The sequence below is a fragment of the Erpetoichthys calabaricus genome, chromosome 14 (assembly GCF_900747795.2).
Source record: "Erpetoichthys calabaricus chromosome 14, fErpCal1.3, whole genome shotgun sequence".
NCBI classification, from domain to species: Eukaryota; Metazoa; Chordata; class Cladistia; order Polypteriformes; family Polypteridae; genus Erpetoichthys; species Erpetoichthys calabaricus.
The window spans coordinates 9,213,411-9,232,241 of record NC_041407.2 but is presented as its reverse complement, the minus strand read 5'-3'; the positions used below and the strand labels follow the sequence as shown (position 1 = coordinate 9,232,241).

The window sequence follows — 18,831 nt, the reverse complement described above, 5'->3', positions numbered from 1 at the left end:
TGAGATCTGAAGCCTGTCATGGCATCTTCAGGCACAAGGCAGACAGCAGCCCCAGTCACTGCACCAGTCCATACTACAGTATGGCGCTTTCACACATAATCAGAGCTGGCACCATTCAACAACTTGAGAGGGTCCAGAGCAACCGTTAAGGGCGATGAGCAAGTTGACAGATTTTTTGTGAGGAGGACGGTTTTCCATATTTTGTTATTTATTTATTTATTTTTTGTTTTTGCATTTGGCCCTGTCTTCCTACTTGGCAATCATTAGAGTTGAGATTTCAGGGAAAATCCGGGGGACTAATCGGCCTGCCAGCAAGACAAAAGAGAGCTTAGTTTCCGAGGAGGCAATTGATAAGAAATAGTCAGCCTGCGTCACCCTTGTATAACAGGCAGCTAATTCAATCAAGCATTTAACTTTGAAAAATGAAGTTTATGTGCTGAGGACAGGTCTATTCTGGGAAGCTAATTTGATCTTTTGTCATTAAGCTCCAACAATAGCATTTTCAAACTAATGCTTTTTATCAAATCCAAATGAAATTAGCCAGATTGGATACACTTTTGAAGGCATGCTGGACAAGGAGCTTGGAGAAAGGCAAACGATATCCAGCCAGAAATGCCGTGAATCTTCATTGTTTTACCCGAAGGAGCCGTGTATTTCATGTTTTATGTTTTTGGATGCTTTGTAACATTGTTTATTTTTTTAAGTCCATTTTGGCAGCAATTCGGATTGGGTTTTGCCATTGGTGGTATTGTTTGCCGGTCACCTTCTAAGGTGTCTTTTATTTAATTATTCACATATATTCAGTAAAGTACAGTTGGTAGTAACCTTTTGTCTTGAAGTGTGAGAACTAAAACACCATCTAATAGCAGGAGCACCATGATAGACTGTTGCCTCCTTAAATGCTGCTGGGACAGACTCCTAACACTCTGTGACACACAGTTGCGTCGTTGTGGGGGGCTTTAGCTCCTGCTCTCAGGCGTTGATCCCCTAATCAATGAGCACCCTCCCCATCACTTGTCAAATGCATTTAGGTTTCTAGCCCCCAGCCCTTATTCCTCCTGTATCGGCATTTTGACTCAACTCCAATGGCAACCAACCAAGCCCCCTCCACCTAAAACTTGTCACCCATTGTAAGTGCCAGACTTAACGAAATTCCTAACAATAGCTAGAAACAAAATGGATCTGCAAAGTGTATAAAAGAATTAAAACAATCAAAGCAAAAAAAAAAATAATAATATGTGTGTCCCCGTGACATTTCACCCTACCTCATTTATTTTTGGGAGTGTAGAGTGCAGCCATTGTTCTGCTCACGTTTTATATTCTTTCTAACTTTTTGACTCGTAAGTGATGTTCTCATTTCTGTTTTTCTTCCTTTCTTCAGCCAGACGAGTTGACAAATGCACTTGAGATCAGCAACATCGTGTTCACTAGTCTCTTCGCTCTGGAGATGCTCCTTAAGGTTCTTGTGTACGGACCCTTCGGCTACATTAAAAACCCCTATAACATCTTTGACGGCATCATCGTGGTCATCAGGTAAGCCCACCCTCCTGTTTGCCTCTCAGCCCGTTTTAGAAGAGTGTAGTGGAGACACATTTCCATTGTTTAAGACATCGTGTGTTTTCTAGGACAGTCCTTCATATTGGACCACAAATTTTCGTGTCCTGAGTTCTTAAAAAATGTTTTATTTGTTGCTAAAAAATAAAGACAGAAACTAAAAAAGGGCAAAGTCCCATGTCATGTAGAAGGTTGAAAGGCAGAAGCATTTCGTCAAAGCTGAGTGTTGTTCCACTTGAGAACATGAGAGGTGGTTCCTCAGCCTGGTAGAAGTCCTTCTAAAGCAGTTGTTGATGACCCGAGGGCAAAACGCCTTTCCTTGAGGTGCAAGGCGTTGTTCTGTAGGTGTTAAAAAATACACAATTTTATTAGCAAATGACCGGCTAAAGATGTTTTAATGATGTCTAAAATTTGGCAGAATGATCAAGTGACACACTTAGTGCTTTCCTGGTATGAAGGGGTTGCGCCTCATCTGAATAACAGCAATGATGCTCCTTTCCTTAATTCCCCGGTGATTGAGTTACCACCTTTTCCATTGATGAAATCAAACCAGGAGGCTCTCCCAGCAAGATCCCCAACACCAAAGGACTAGCGATGGGGAGAGAAGGATCAGTGGCAGCACTGAGACAAGCAAGATATTGGAGAAGAGACCTTCAAAAATGACACCATGAGTAACATCTGGGTCATCAATCACAAACGAATTAGGGAAAGGAGTATCATCGCTGCCATTCAGTTGAGGTCCAACCATGAGGTGCAACACCTTCCCTAAATAGCGGAAGACCCTTATGGTGATCATTCTTTTAAAACTTTATGAAAGAAGTCCTGCATTAGTGGTGGATGCAGTCCAGTTTCTGTAAAGCTCCTCTGAAGGTGGATTTTATTATGTTTAATAATTCTATGGACAAAAGTGCTCATAAACCTTGGATAATCAAAACAAAAGAATTAGTTTTCAAATCAGTTTATATCACTGCAAAAAACAGACTTTAGAGAACTATTTTACACAGGCTCTTCTACAGTAAACAATACTTTTGCTTTCTTCTCTCCTCTCCTTCTCCCAGGTGAGATTTGTCTTTCTTCTATCCTGACTCCAAATCACCTGGGTGAGGCGGAGTGATTTCCTTTTTGACAGACCTGGGAGTATTTCCAGTGCCACAACATGACAGCCAGGAAGTACTTCTGGGTCAGGCATAACCCTCCTAAAACCAGGAGTACTTCTTCCCCTCAACTCCCCCTTCCCACCCCAAGGGCAACTCCTAAGAAACCTTGCAGGGCTGCCCATTAGGCCTACAACTCCATTGCAGCCCTGCGGGTGCGGATATGAAAGATCCACTGGAGGGATGCTGCCATGTGGCCCCAGAAGGAAGTCTCTTTCCGTAAATCCATTATAATATTCCAGCTGGGACAGGATACACCCACCATCCAACTGGGATGGCTATCCAATCATGGGAATAAGTCACCATGAGGATCTCCCAACTGTGTAATGAACCATCAGCCCTAGTCAGGGTTCCAGCCAATCCATGTTGTCCATGAATATTTATGTTTGATTGTAATTCCAAGCTTTTGGTTAGTGGTTTGTTGACAATGCACTGATAGCTTAGCCTGTGTGATCTGAGTGTCTTTAGCGGACCTTCTCATACTTCTCTGGAGTTACCGTATCTGCACACAGTTTCAGAATGGTTGTTCCAAGACCAGTATTGTAACAGATAGCTTTGAAAATATAAATCTTGCTTGGTAAGATCTGAAGAAGTCTGAATGGAATTTCATAAAGGAAATGTATTTTTTCCAATTTGAGATAATATAGATCATCACTTTTCCACTGAGCTCTTGAGAGTGCATTGGGATACTTCCAGTTGAGCAAAATGAGTCTTCCTTGTTTAAGGAGTTTGGTGTAGAATATCACAAATGATTTTTCATAGCACAATGTCATCTCATCTGGTACTATTGCTGTTTAAGGCATTAAATGGGATTTTAAATCCAAGGCCGTCCAAGAGATATACAAAAATGTTTGCCCAAAACAGTTTAAGTGTAGGACATTTGATAGCTCTTGCAGTGGGTTCTGTTTTAGGTGAGAAGAGCATGTAACCAATGAGTTGAATTGGGGTTCGCGTGGCATATATTGAGCTGTTGTGTTGGTGAATGGCTGGATTCCATTCCTTTTCTGAAGTTTTAAATGAGAGACCCTTTCCCATCATTCCCTAAAATCATTAAAAGCTACGTTCCTTAAAATACGTTGATACAGTCTGGACATGCTGTCTGAATCTTCATTCAAATCAGCCAGTATCACCTCAGGAACTCGTAAAGGTGAAGGATGAATGTGGTGAAGAAGATACAAGGTACAAAGTTCATAGAAGAAAAAGTGTGTCGCTGGAAGAGTAAATCTGAGGCGTAGTTGGTGCAAAGTTGCAAACTACAGGTGGTGACAAAAAGCTAAGGAAACATTTGGGAAATTATAGGATACTCCTAAAAAGAAATGTGTTAGAATGGCCCGATGTAGAGTTCTGTCTCACTTCTGTACTCCAACAGACTCCAGTTTCGACCTCCATGATCTGTTTTTAAAATCGCTGATTTATATGCAGGTTCTTGAATTGGTCAAAATACACATGGTGTGTCTTATTTCCACCCCTTTCCAAGTAGGAGCAGTAAAAACAGTGATTGAGATGGAATCAGGCCTCAGGTTTGTCCTGTCTTTACATCTTGTCACATCCAGTGTTTGGGAGATCGTTGGCCAACAAGGTGGAGGGCTTTCTGTCTTGCGGACGTTTCGCCTGATGCGGGTGCTCAAACTGGTGCGCTTCATGCCAGCTCTGCAGAGACAGCTTGTGGTCCTCATGAAGACCATGGACAACGTGGCCACATTTTGCATGCTGCTTATGCTGTTCATCTTCATCTTCAGGTAAGCAATTGGTAGTCAAATGGGAAGTCCAAAACCATAAAGTCCTCCACAAAGGGAAACTTAAATTGAATATTTAAATTTTATTAAAGTTTATTAATCCAATAATTAAACATAATTACAGAACAGTTAAGAAACTAACAAGGGACAGTGATAGGCTGAATAAGTAAACCACTTGAGTGCGTCGGTATTCTATATACATTGAGTTGCAGTTACAGTATAGGCTGTCTGGAGATGCAGGCTGGCCAATCAGATTGTTCACTCTATTAGGTTTACCTGATGAATTCTGGTAGAAGCACATGAGCCGTGAAGTCTACTCACCACCAGGATGGTAGGCATGCCCAGCCAATGGCACTATTCAATATGTAGCCAGTGGTCATGTCTTCCCAGGTGACTGGCCTGTCCTCTACTCTGTAAGCTTTTCATTTCAGGAGCTGTAGTATTACATTTGCAGTCTACGCCTCATCTGAACCTCTCTCCTTCTGAAGCCTCCCAGCATTCTCCACTGTGCAAGAAACAAAGGGGATGCAATAATTCAGTTTCTGGCACCTGCTACTAGATACAGTCGAGCACCAAGTCTTTCAAGCCTTTTGAGGCAACTCTCCTGTTACCTTCAGGGGTGATGGAGTTCTCCACAGCCGTGCTCAAGTGAAGCTCAAAGTGCGGTGCTAGCAAAGGGTTAAGCAGCTCACCGGCTGCATTGTCAGATCAATTTGCTTCCAAAAAAGATCCATGCATTGAAAGAGCCGTAGCCTCCCTCATTTACATTTCCTATTCTATCGTTTCTAAGAAGTCTAGACGAAAATATTAGGAATAATTATTGGAAAGGTCAGACTGTCCCTTTTGGTACCCGTCAATAACGGCGAGATGCCTGCGTCAGTGGTCATGTAAATGTGGGCTCTAAACGCCTCTGCCTTTTGTTTTATATTTAGCATTTTGGGGATGCATCTGTTCGGCTGCAAGTTCGGCTCTGAGAGGGATGGGGACACTCTGCCAGACAGGAAGAACTTCGACTCTCTCCTTTGGGCCATTGTTACAGTCTTCCAGGTGAGCAACAAACGAAAAATGCTGTGCTGAATATGGAAAAAAAAAATCCTTAATAGCAAAAGCACACACAAACAGTAAAATAGTTGCTGGCTGTGCTATAGATTTTCTGTCCCCTTTTATTTCTTAATTACATTTACAGCGTTGTCTCCTTAGGGGAGGTTTGCAAAACACCAAACAAGCAACTTTTATCCGAGCAGATATGCGTGTTCACAGTTGTCCCTACTTTACGGACGCTTTGTCTGTTCAGAAATCCTCATGGAAATCCAGCTGTCCAGATGACATCGGTTATCGCCGTGTCATTAACCTTCCAGTTCCTGCCAACTGAGTAAAAGGAAGTAGCCACCAGTTGCAGACATTAATTACTGCTGCCAGGATTGCTTAAATTAATTCATTTATTTATGTATCTGTCATTTCTCCAGTGATGCCACAGTCACTGTAATTTGTCTTATGGGCTTCGCCCGCCTGCGGCCTTATTTTTCAATCCTAGTGTTTGTTGCTCATGATGACCACGATGTAAAAGATTGCCATGTGATTTGAAAAGCATCCTCACAAAATTGAATTAAATAAATAAACTCCTGATATTTGGTTTGGGTGGCACGGTGGCGCAGTGGGTAGCGCTGCTGCCTCGCAGTCGGGAGACCTGGGGACCTGGGTTCGCTTCCCAGGTCCTCCCTGCGTGGAGTTTGCATGTTCTCCCCGTGTCTGCGTGGGTTTCCTCCGGGCGCTCCGGTTTCCTCCCACAGTCCAAAGACATGCAGGTTAGGTGTATTGGCGATTGGTGCTTGGTTTGTGGGTGTGTTTGTGTGTGTCCTGCGGTGGGTTGGCACCCTGCCCGTGATTGGTTTCTGCCTTGTGCCCTGTGTTGGCTGGGATTGGCTCCAGCAGACCCCCGTGACCCTGTGTTTGGATTCAGCGGGTTGGAAAATGGATGGATTTGGTTTTTGACTCCAAATTTACCAAACTCCCGTGAACTTGAAGATCAATGATCATATCTTTTGACTTGGCGTGTATTGATGTCACCTAAATCTCTGTCCATGGATTCAGTTAAAATTGGTCTGAGAGGACTGCTGTGGAAAACATCCCAACAGACCCAGCAAGTGCCATGTCCAGTCATATACAAGCTGTGAATGCCCCTTACTCTAGCAGTGCCACGTTTGTAGTGGATGCTTCCTTCTACACATTCTTTATATACTTCTGCCCACAAACCTACTCAGCCCTTACTGCACTTGGTGTGGATACTTTATAGTGGAAGGCTCATAAAGTGATCATATTCTGACTTTCAGTCTCTTTATTACATAGACCTAAAAAGGGTGCCCCAAATCCCTGCTTTAGCTCCTGAGGCGTGACCGGGGTGGGGGGGGGGAGTTTAGGGGCTGGGGTGGGCATTGCCCCCCCCAGAGACAAGCCGTGCCCACCCTGTGAAATGCTCTGTCTGTCCAATGAAAACTCTGGAGAAGAATAACATTTGATTTTCAAAACTGAGTTGCTTTCCAATCGGCCCGTTTGAATTTGCGGTGTATCCGTCAGTGTCTCCTCCACTAGACAGGCACCGCGCTGCTCACAGTTCACTTTGCCGCACATTTTGCAGCACATTTTGAACCTGTTGACCGCATTCTTTAATTAAAACAGCGTATACGTTCCATTCTTTTTATTTTCTGGTTGGTAACACCAAAGGCTATGCATAGGTGGCTTATTAAATAGCAGACATCTTCAACCTCTGTCCCTCCGCAAGCTGCTGGCTCCACGGTTGAGCCCAGCATCGCTGCTACCAACACGGAGCACAGCGCACCCACGTCGGGAACTGAAACTCCAAAAGATGTAGATAAGCCTACACAATCCTCCAGCTCTGCGCCCATGTCGGGTACTCCAAACAAAATATACAGTCCGGACTGCCTGACTTAAATATGGATAGCCCATCCCAGCCCGTTTTAATTAATTATCCCAAGCGCGCATTCGGAAAGACACTCAGATGTTTTAGTGCAAGCTGGTATCAGTCTCGACCATGGCTTGAATATTCTGTTGTCCGTGATGGCAGCTTTTGCTTTGCCTGCCACAAATTTAGTGTTTCCAATTCGGACCACGAGGACATATTCGCCAAACAGGTGTAGAAAAAGACGGTGGTGGCTTCCACAAACACGCGTCTAGTATCCCGCACGTCAGAGCCATGTCTGCATCACAGCACTCATCATTACTGTGTGTCTTCAGCTGCATGCGAAAGCTCTTTCTCTACTTTGAACCGCATTCTCACTCCACTCCACCGAACAATGCTGCATTCAAGGAAGAGAAATGTAGTCATTCTGGCACATGAGAAAAACATCACAGAAAATCTAGACGTGAATGAATTTATTTCAGAATTTGCCAAGAGTAACCGCAGACTGGTCCTGTAGATAATATCCAGGTTAAACACTGGAAACTGATGTCCTATAGCCTCCCATGACTACAATAAGCCACGTTTCTGTTCTTGCTCTTATATGTTGTATACATTTGACTTTATTGATATTTACTGTACCTTGTAGATGTAGTTCTATATTTGTTCACAAAAAATAATAATACAAGTTCCATTGCCTCTGTTAATTTTATTGAAGAATAGGTTATGATTTATGCCACAATTTTTGCTTTTATGTTATATAAAACTGTTATTATTATTTGAGCCCCTTACAAAAATGGGGGGAGTGGATGGATGGATATTTTTTTGCCCCCCCAGACAAGCCAAATGCCCACCCACACATGATGTTCTGGTCATACCTCTGTTTAGTTCTCATATGTTTGCACTTACCAGCCTGTCACAAACCAAAGACAAACAGGAGAGAAGGTTTACAGTTTTAATCATGCATTATAGATTAACATGAACTTCAGATTCCTAGTGTGCCTCAGTTTACCTTTCAGCACAAAAACTTCCTGATGCAGACAACACTGGAGTGGCTTCAGGACAAGTCTCTGAGTATCCTTAAGTGGCCCAGCCAAAGCCCAGACTTGTACCCCATAAAACATGTGTGGTGGGACCTGAAGATAGCAGTTTACAGACCCTTAACATTCAGTCTAACAAAGTTTGAGAAGATCTACCAGGACAATTGGGTTCAACTGCCCAAATCCAGGTGTGCAAAACTAGTGGAGACTTACCAAGAAGACTTGAAGCTGGAATTGCTGCAAATCTGCAAACCTTTCTGAAAGCTTCTTATCACTTCGTCTTTATGGGTTATTAAGCGTAGAATGATGGGTACAAATGGCATATGTATCCATTTGAAATTAAATCTAACAAGTCAATAAAGTGTGCGGAAAGTGAAAGGGTCGCAAAACTTTCTGAATCCACTGTACTTGTTATGTCTTTATGTCATCAGCATTTAAGTGAAGCTTAAAATGGCTCCTGATGGTGTATGCTATTCCATAGTGTGTTCTGAGATTTTGAGATAAGGAGGACAGAAGTTTTAAGGTACTCATTAATCATGGTGCTGGAGAGTGGCGACGTGGTGCATGTTGATCAGCACGCGCAAGTCAGAATTCCACAGTACTCAGTACGCGTGACAATACTGACCCTATAAACCTATACATGTGAGAAGCTCATTTTGGAGTGGGACACTTGCTGGCAAATTCCATGGGGTGGGGTAAAGGGGGGGGGGCGGGGGGTCACAGTAAGTACTATGTGATGTTACACAAAGTAAAAAGTCATGCCTGAAGATGAATTTGTTATCACAGGCCACAGGCTTGGCCCCTCCTGAGCATGTTGGCTGTTGTTTTAGAAAGGCGATCGCAGAGTCACCCAGAGGTGTGAAAAGGGCCTTACAGGGTGGTGAAGAGAGAAAACGACAGGTGTATTTGGGATTTAGAAGAGTGCGTTCTAAATAAAGGAATCCGAGCTGGGAAGACTCGCTTCACAAGTCATTATTCACTCAGCCGCTCATGAACGCCGGTGTTGGAGAGCTCGGAGTTACAGCACAGACTAGGCTGCCCGGGGAGAATGTAAATAGCAGTGACAGGTAAAATAACAACTGACTTTAAATTGGCAAATGACGCGTGCTTTGGCTGTAACTGCACGAGGCCAAATTAAACAAGCCTACCTCTACCCATTAACGCTGAGTGGGATCAGTTTTGGGTCTTTGTCACGTTTGCAGGCACCTGACAAGCTTTGAAGGACACATAGGCTGTCCTTTAGTTTTCCACTGACCAGCTAGGTGACTCTCTAATCCATCAATTGGTTTATTTATTGATTGATTGACTGACATTATTTGATTTTCTAATCAACAAGGGACACCAAAATCAAATAAAAACAAGGACATCAAAATAACTGATCAGTAAAATTGTTATTATGACAAAAATAATAACAAACAGAAATATGCAGATGGTGGAAGACATAAATAAACACTAGAGCATCTCTAGGCCTTGCTACCATTTGCTGTTTCGCATTCGGTTACGGTTGGCCTGCTGACCTGTTTGAGTATATTAAATTGGCCTCCTCTTCCTCCTCCTCCTCCTCCTTCTTCTTCTCCTGAAAACACTTTCCTGCTCTTCTCCTCTGCCTCTGGTCTGTATGCCTTCTACCAGTTAACCGCTTGCTAGTTGCCATTCTCTCAAATCCAAGTTTGTCTTTTGAGTGACCACAATTAGCAACATCCTGAGTACCTTGGGGGTAACGTCTGGGGTTAGGATCGGTCTCTGGGCCGCCTCCTATAGCTCCCTTCAGCTCTGCACCAGATGTTCCTGCTACCCTGAGCCCCAACTCCTAAATTAAAGGACCAGAAAACCTCCAGGTCATGGGGAGCCACTGATAATTCAAGGGTCTCCCTGCTTCCACCTTTTCTTTTTTTGTATTAAAGACCTGCCTCCCTTCCTCATTTCTTATTTTGTACTTCGATCAACTGATATTTTGCTTTGCTTCTGCCATTTTGACTTTGATTTTGGCTTGTGCCCTTAATCTCTCAGTTTTTACCCTTGCTTTCATTTTTCGACTTACACCAGTCTCCTGATCTGTCTCATTGTTAATTTGCTCTTATTTAGCATAACATAGACATTTCGGCTTTTTTCTTGGGTGTTGCCATTTTTGTGGATCCTGTTGCCATGATGCGTCCTCCAGTTGCTGGGAATGTGTTCACAGAGGTCGTGACCCTGTCCTCCTTACATCAGGGACTTAAAGGTTGGCTCAGGTGGGCTTGTTTTATAAAGGTTTTTTGACTTTAAATTTATGATAGCGTCTTGGTTTTGAAGAAAGCATTTTTTTAATATCTTGCTGTCGATTCTGAATGCTGATTTTTTGATTATATTTACAGTTTCTTTGAAAGAAAGGATTGACTTTGTTTCTGACCTCAGACTTCCTCATGTTACTCCCAGTCCTTGAATAAAACTTTTTACTCTCTCCTGGCAGAACAGTATAATAGGATTAGATAGGCCAGGAAATGAATGATTGTATAACAGCTAGGAGTCAAAAAAAAAAAAAAAAGACTTAAACGCCCAAACAGAAAATAGAAATAAATCAAAGTAAAAAAAAAATCTCAGGCCATCACCTAAAAACCCTTCCTTGACTCTTAATACAAAATAAGGTTGTGTCTTCAATCCAATACGTGGATAGCAGGAAATGTGCACCATCATCCATGTATATAGGTAGGCCTTGATAACAGAACTGGTCACATGACTTCCATAGTGACTTCCAAACAAAAAGGCAGAAATATCCACAAAATCTTCATATCTTTCCATGGACATTCTTTAAAGGTCTGGAAAGCTTCATTCCTGCTGCAGATCTGTTAAACTGAGCACTGTGAGGCCGATTACATTGTTCAATATTGTGTCCAATTACTGCCAATGACATAAATGTGGCACTCATTCACTTACAAACCTTGACTTTTCATGCCATGAGTACATATTCATTTGGATTGTTCCACTGAATTGGTGTTTGCAGTAAATCTTTGTAAAACTGATTGGAATTTGATTTGCCGTTACTTATCGTTGAGTGCGCTGAGAAGCACTTTTGTTTTTTTTTTTTAAAGAACTTCACACCGCTGGCTACTCAAGAAACATAATGAGTAAAGGCGGAAAGTCTGTAGGGTGGCAATCAGAGTTCTTCAGCAGGGGCCTCACATTACTGCAAGTTTCACCAACGCCATCACCAATTTGTTTTGTTCGCAATCAAGTCTCCCTCAAGCCGGACCAATTTAGCACCAGCAGTTAAACGTGCGACTTGCCTTCAGTGTGTGTATTGCCTACAGGATGAATGTTTCAAGTATGCAAATAGATAATTGCCGTACAGAGCATGTCTGTTTAAATAACAAAAATCAAATACAGAGTGCAAGCATTCTGCACATCTGTGTTCCTCTCTTGTGTCTGATGTGCTCACGGGTGGCCCAGACCAAGAGAAGGTGGGTTACAGAACGTGAAAAGGCTGGTATTTACACAGACTGATGCCTCTCCTAACTCCATTTACCCAATTTCCACAGCCTCTTCTTCTCTTATAAGCAGGCAGGGGCTCAGAGCCTATCCCACTAGTGCCCAGTCCTACTAGTCCATCACATGGCACACTTGCTTATAAGCTGATTTACCAAAATGACATGCCAGTAGAAAACTGAGATCCCACATAAACACACCAAGGAAATGCATATTTCTCACACACTGTCACAGGTCCAGGATTGAAACTTGGGACATGGGAGTTCTGAGGCCACATTCATAACCACTGTGCCACCTCTACTAATCCTAAACCAAACTGCACTTTGCCCTTAAGATCTACCATCAGGCCGTTCTGTTTGGGTACTAATCAATATTCACTCTCTAAGGGGGAGCCCCCACCACTCAATGAAACAATCGAGTCTCCATGTGACCATACAACATTTAGCTATCCATCCATCCATCCATTTTCCAACCCACTGAACCCGAACACAGGGTCACAGGGGTCTGCTGGAGCCAATCCCAGCCAACACAGGGCACAAGGCAGAAACCAATCCCGGGCAGGGTGCCAGCCCACTGCAGAACATTTAGCTATCTGGTGCTAAATTGTTAAAAGTATGATCAACTCTCTGTTAAGGAGCTAAGTCACCCAGGGCCCGTGGTGGTCTTAATCCATACTTGGTTTTAGGTTCATGTTTTAATGCTTGTCCCACATTTGTCTTTCACGGCACACTTTCCCTGAAGATCGTTCATAAACCATTTATTAGGCCACAGATAGCTTGTAATTAGCCATTAACTACAGTATATAATTAATCCTCTACCTAGTGTTTAAATCAATGTGAGAATTCCATTGTGACACCTCCGGTCAACAGGCATTGAAAATCCATGACAAGCACATTTCAGCACATTCAAAGTTAGCCGACCTGCTGCTGCCTGTTTGTCAAGTAATCTTCAATGGACTTAATCACAGTCAATCAACAGTTTAACCATAAAATGTTTAAGTGGAACAACCTACTAGTGTTGATTGTTGAAATTCACCAAAGCGTTTTTTGCAGGGAATTTGCTGGGTTTGCCAGTGCTTTGCCATGCTTAGGCATACTTCTTCCTAGGTCCCCATGATGCTTTGTGAGGTCAGTGTGACATCACAGGGATATAGCAGCCAATGCAGGATATACAGCAGCACCTTCATTCTGTCCTTACCAGCAAGCTGACTGAGGCTTAAACCCCCCTGGCCCCAAAGCCACTCCACATGTCCTTCAGAGAGTTGTCACCAGCAGCAGCCATAGTGGCGGCCATTTCATGGATGTGTGCAGGGCTGGCTCCATCTTTTTTTGCTGCCCAAAGGCAAAAGTGAAAATTCTATGGCCAAACCATGGAGTCATGAAGAAACAATTGCTGTACATATTATTGCAGATTGTACCGGAAGAGGTCTCGGGTATGTCATTCCTGTTTGGGTTTACATGCAAGTCGCTCACAAATGTTGGATAGAAAACCAGGAGGAGATTCCCCCTTGAAGATTAACACGAGTTGAACATGGATGTCATTTAGAAAGAACGTTAGGCAGTGGTGGGGGCTGGGACAATCAGGAGCTGGTGCCAAAGATCACCCAAAGACCCCCCCCCCTCCTAACACCAATGGTGACATCTTTTATTCTTAACAAAGTGCCAACCCCAATCATGCTCACTATAGGGGGAAATAACCGTCAAACCCTGGAAACACATAGAAAGATTTATTTTACAAAACTGCTCTGTAACAAAATGAAGATCCACGGAGCACAAGAGGCAAAAGAAGTTGCTTGAATATGCAAAGGCAATCCAAGGCAAACACGTCCCAATCCCAATTCCAGCAGATAAAGAGAAAAACAAGTCAATAAAGCAACAAATCCAGAAAATCGCAAAATAATCAAAAAGCAATATACACAGGAGAACTCACCATCACGAGAATGTTCAGAATGAACCGCAAGGGACTGTGGGTTTTCCCAGTGTTTATGTGGCTGAGAGCATCCCCTTGGCAGTTATGGGCAGGTGATCTGCTTGGGGGAACCACCCACAAAACACATGGGACATAGAGGAAGAAACACAGATACCTAAAAATTAAATGATCACCAACATTACCATAAACAGAAGACTCAAAATAAACGAAACAGACATAAAAATGGCATTTGATACCCAGCCAGGTGGGAAACCCTAGCTGAAACACAAGAGAGGGGTATTCAGGCTACCTGCTCCAGTAAGATTGTTTCCATATATCTAGAATGTGAGCCCTTGTTTTTGAACTCTGCCATTTGAAATCCTCCCTGTTGTCTAATGAATTCTTTTCTATCTGGCAGATTTTAACTCAGGAAGACTGGAACAAGGTTCTTTATAATGGTATGGCATCCACCTCCCCTTGGGCTGCACTCTACTTCATCGCTCTTATGACCTTTGGCAACTATGTACTCTTCAATCTGTTGGTTGCCATCCTGGTGGAAGGGTTTCAAACAGAGGTAGGTTGTCTCCTGCTCCTACTTTTGGTTTTCTGTTTAAGGTCTTCAGAAGATCTCATCCAGTCTCCAAGCTCAATGGGCCTTGAATCATCTGCAGGAATGAGGCTGGGAAGGCCATTGGACATGTCCCACCTTCAGCTGCTCTTCACGTATTGCCAGCTTAATAGCCATAATGTGTTTTTTTTTTTTTATGCATGACACTTTTTCATGTTCTTCACTGCATAATCTGTTCCCCCAAAGCAGTGAGATGCAGTTCTTGATGTGGTGAAACCTCATATGGTGCCCTGTGGTACCTCTTTGACACTCTAGAGCCCTCATTTCTAGCAGGTAAAAAGTCTTCAATGTAGTGGATTTCATCCTGCTGCTATCCTGAAGCTCTGCCCTAGCATAACCTGTCATTCATTTTCATTCCATTCTCCTAATTCTGTTTCTTCCTCAGGGTATTATCTGCCCATCCTCAGGTCTTTCAGCCTGGTTGCACAGGTCAATTCTCTCAGAGATGCGAGGCAGAGGGCCTGGCTGGCATGCATGTCAATGCAAACATTTTAAGTGGTTTTATATGATCTTTGACTTCCTTTAGGGTGGCCAGACACTATATAAATAGAATGTATTATTATTATTATTATCATTATTGCCAGTACTTACAAGGCTGGCAGTGACCAGCCTGCATTTGGTGCTTTTACCACTTCTTTTTGCGTAACTATAGCCACCTCCAGCAGAACATATTTTCTGTTTAATTCTATGTTTTACATTACACTCTTGAAAGCTGCTTAATCTGCTTCATGAAAATGGGGAGACAGGGTCCTTGCTGGATAAGGTGCCACACCTTTGCAGTGCCCCCTTACGCATACACACACACACAAACTGAAATTTGTCATTTTTAGAGTCAGCAGTAAATGTAACAAACACATTCTTTGGAGGTTTGGTTGGAAAAGGGACTTACACTGGGAGCATGTGCAAACATGGACAGAAATCATGAGTGAAATTCACACCCAGGATCTTGGATCTATTATATTATATTATATTATATTATATTATATTATATTATATTATATTATATTATGCCATGTCATTTTCTAACCAGACCAGGGTTGCCCTGGAGTCTGTCCCAGCCAGCCTAAGGCACAAGACAGGAACAAACACTGGACAGACCACCAGTCCATCACCAGATGAACACACCCACATACACACCAAACACACACTCGGGCCAATTTAGCATCACCAGTTCACCTACCCTTTATGTCTTTGGACTATGGGAAAAAAATGGAGCACTGGTTGCTGTATCTGTGTCATTCCAACAGATGGCACATCACAAACAATTTGTAGTAATAAAATAAAATGCATTACTACAAATGTTTGTGATGTGCCATCAAATGCAATGCATAAGTCTCTGTCATATGCCATTTGGTACGGGATTCATAATATCTGTGTTAATATTTGTGATGCGCCATCTATTGAAATGACAGAGACATAGCAACTGGACGGACAAAGAGATACACAGACACTTGTTCTTGTATTATATTATACAAGGGGGCTCCGCCCTCTGCTCGCCTACCTCGCCTACCCCCGGCGTTGGGTATCCTGAAATACATTAGTCGACCCAAGCAGCACATTATTCCTAACTTCACTCCGCAATAGTGCCACTCACAATATGGCGGTGACGCCTGTGCCTTCACTCCGCAGTAGTGCCACTCACAATATGGCGCTGACGCCTGCGCCTTCCGTACTTTATGGACCCGTGGGGCCTCCGTAGCCTGTTCTGTTTGAATCTGGGCTGCAGCGCAGAGTCTTCTTTTTTGTGTGGCAGTGTCGGTAGTTGTTAGCCATGGGCGCGTTGTTGCTTCATTTCTCATTCACGTCAGTTGAACTCTTTCGTTTTTGGGCCGTGACTCCTTCGTGCGCGGTGGATACGACTTTGCGTGCGGTTTATGAGACGCGCGCTGTACGCGCCTGCGCAGTACGTCTCATGGTCCCATCGCCGTGTACCTGCGTCCATGCCATCCGGTTTACCATTCTCGGTTAGTAATATGGATTATATTATATTATATTATATTATATTATATTATATTATATCATGCTGGCACCCTTTTTAGGGTTGGTTTCTAACTTGTATCCAGTTTTGCTGACTCAGGCTGTGACCCTGCCTTGGATTCAGCGGTTCTGATGATGGATGGTTGGACGTTACACTAGTGTCCCTTACAGAATGTATTCCTGTCACATACAACGATGAATTCCAGGGCCCTAAAACTGAAACAGTTGGGTTCAGGAAAAAAGGTGGATGAGTAACTGAAAATGCAGGCTCAAGATGGAGAAGGCAGCACATGGCACACACGCCTATGTTTTCAGCTACGTGATTGCAAGCAAACGGCTGCGCTCATTGAAATTCAGATGAAATGAGCGACTTGGCAGGAAACGTTTAATTGCGCCCTGATTAGGCTGTTTAATTTAATAACGATTTGACAATTATAAATAGGAAGTGGAGACAATGAGCGTCTGCATGTTTGTTTGCATAAGTTTATTTGACTTTATGTCTTAATTACTACGACAGTTAAAGCCGTCAAAAGACGTTTGGGGCGGCACTCGAGGATGACGGATGAGATGCAATTTTTTTTTTTTTTTTTTTTTTTGTGCCGTGTCGCACACACACAGAAGAAAATAAAATAAAACAAATCAAATAAAGTCATCTGTTTGCACAGCTGCTCTCACTTGATCAAAAAGCTGTTTAAAACGCTCGTAAATGAAGCTGTTAAAAATCAGCGGAGTTGTTTAGTCTGAGCCTTCTGGTGAATTTTGTGGTGAATTCTGTTTTCAGTTTGCGTCACTCGTCAAAGAGGCGCTGGAAAGGAGAAATGAGAACGAGAGCTCGATTAGAGGATGAGTCCGATCAGGGAGGCAGAAGGTGGGCGACTCCAGGGATTCGGTGTCGTCATTTGTTCTAATAGTGATGTCAGTTTAACTCATGAAGCTCCACACGTGATAATTAATCCATAAGGGACAGTGAGGGTCCTCAGCATGTACTGGGCACTGCTGGCATACTGCGCCTTCAAAAAGCCTTTAGAGCCTTCACTTTGTTCATTATTTGTGATATTGTAGCCTTGCACTAAAATCATTTCAGTTCATTTTTTCCCCTCATTAAGCAACACTCAATACCCCAGAATGACAAAGCGAACCCAGGATTTTAGACATTTTTGCAAATTTATTAAAGATAAAAAAAATCCCATTGACATAAGTATTCAGACCCTTTCCTCAGCACTTTGTTGAAGCCCCTTTGGGGAGAGAGTTGACCAGTGACAGCGCCCCTTGTCTGATTGGGATGCAATCTTTTACCTTCTGTCAGCCCTGAAGAGGTCCACAATGCGACGTATTTGACACACTGTAATATGTCATCCAGTGTGACCAGTGATGTGTAAGTTTAGCCCAGGTGATGCTGTTATTTGACCCCCTCCACAGTGATCACTTCTGAGAAGGAAGGGCATAGTGAGCACAGAAACTGTGATGCATCCCAACGTGAGCCATGCCTTTCGTTGTAGTGAAGGCCGCCTCCATGCTGACCATGTAAGCAGAGCAGCAGCATGTGAGCTGGATTTGTCCAAAGTGCCACATTCGCTAAACTACCCGAGTGAGTCATCCAGAGCGTAAAGCTCGATGCGGCAGCGTAGTCTCTGGAACTGAAGGCTACAGATGGACCCAGATAAAAGAGCAGCTCTTGAAAACTGAGGTACAAGATGCAATTAGACTACGCCGTCATTCCTTCATTAGGCCCGACTGAGAGTGCTTGTTTCCGTGCTCGAGCAGACCGCATCGTTACACTTTTGTCTCCGCCAGACTGGCAAGATCAGGAGAGTTTTGAAAGTCCCCAGGAGGGATCGGGAGGGGTGGATTTGGAGGATTTACTCGTCTGGAAATTGTTCAGCAGCAGCAGCACAGCGTGGCTTCCAGTAAAACATCAGGAAATGTTCTTGGCGTCCACCAGAGCATGCATGGCTAACACACGATGTTCACTCTGCCATTGGCCTTTTTTTTTTTTGCATTGACCTGGTGTAACAAAGAGAAGTGTGTGTGTATGTATGTGAGAAATGAGCACACCCTCATGGGAATCAATTACACAAATGTGTCACCAATAGTGGGGTGACTCATGAAGTGGACACTGGCCAAGCCCCTAAGCTCTGAAACATTGAGGAAAAATGAGAAGGTGTAGCCTGGAAAGGGGATGGCGGTCAAAGCAAGAGCAGCTCAGCCGCTGATTTCTGACAGGTTGGAGTTGCTGCTTCTGAGTCCCTTGTGCCGGGGACTGACTGTCAGACTGACTGCGTGCTCAGCAACAACAAGAAAACTCACTTAGTCCGATGCTCAGGGTTGATGTTACTTCAGCACTTTAAGCAGGACCTCCTTCACATGTTCCTTTTAAGTTATTGCCTCCAGGGTGCAACATTCCATCCATCCATCCATTATCCAACCCGCTGAATCCGAACACAGGGTCACGGGGGTC

General features: G+C 43.4%; 1 protein-coding gene across 14 annotated transcripts in view; it reads left to right on the top strand.

Annotated features, from left to right (window-relative positions):
* cacna1g (calcium channel, voltage-dependent, T type, alpha 1G subunit) overlaps positions 1-18,831 on the top strand; it is a 453,630-nt gene that overhangs the window by 306,060 nt on the left and 128,739 nt on the right. For all 14 annotated transcript variants that reach the window (XM_051936495.1, XM_051936491.1, XM_051936490.1 and 11 more), the window contains exons 11-14: positions 1,382-1,533; positions 4,262-4,447; positions 5,377-5,491; positions 14,187-14,342. In XM_051936495.1, the coding sequence (XP_051792455.1) occupies positions 1,382-1,533; positions 4,262-4,447; positions 5,377-5,491; positions 14,187-14,342 (609 nt within the window). The remainder of the gene's footprint in view (positions 1-1,381; positions 1,534-4,261; positions 4,448-5,376; positions 5,492-14,186; positions 14,343-18,831) is intronic.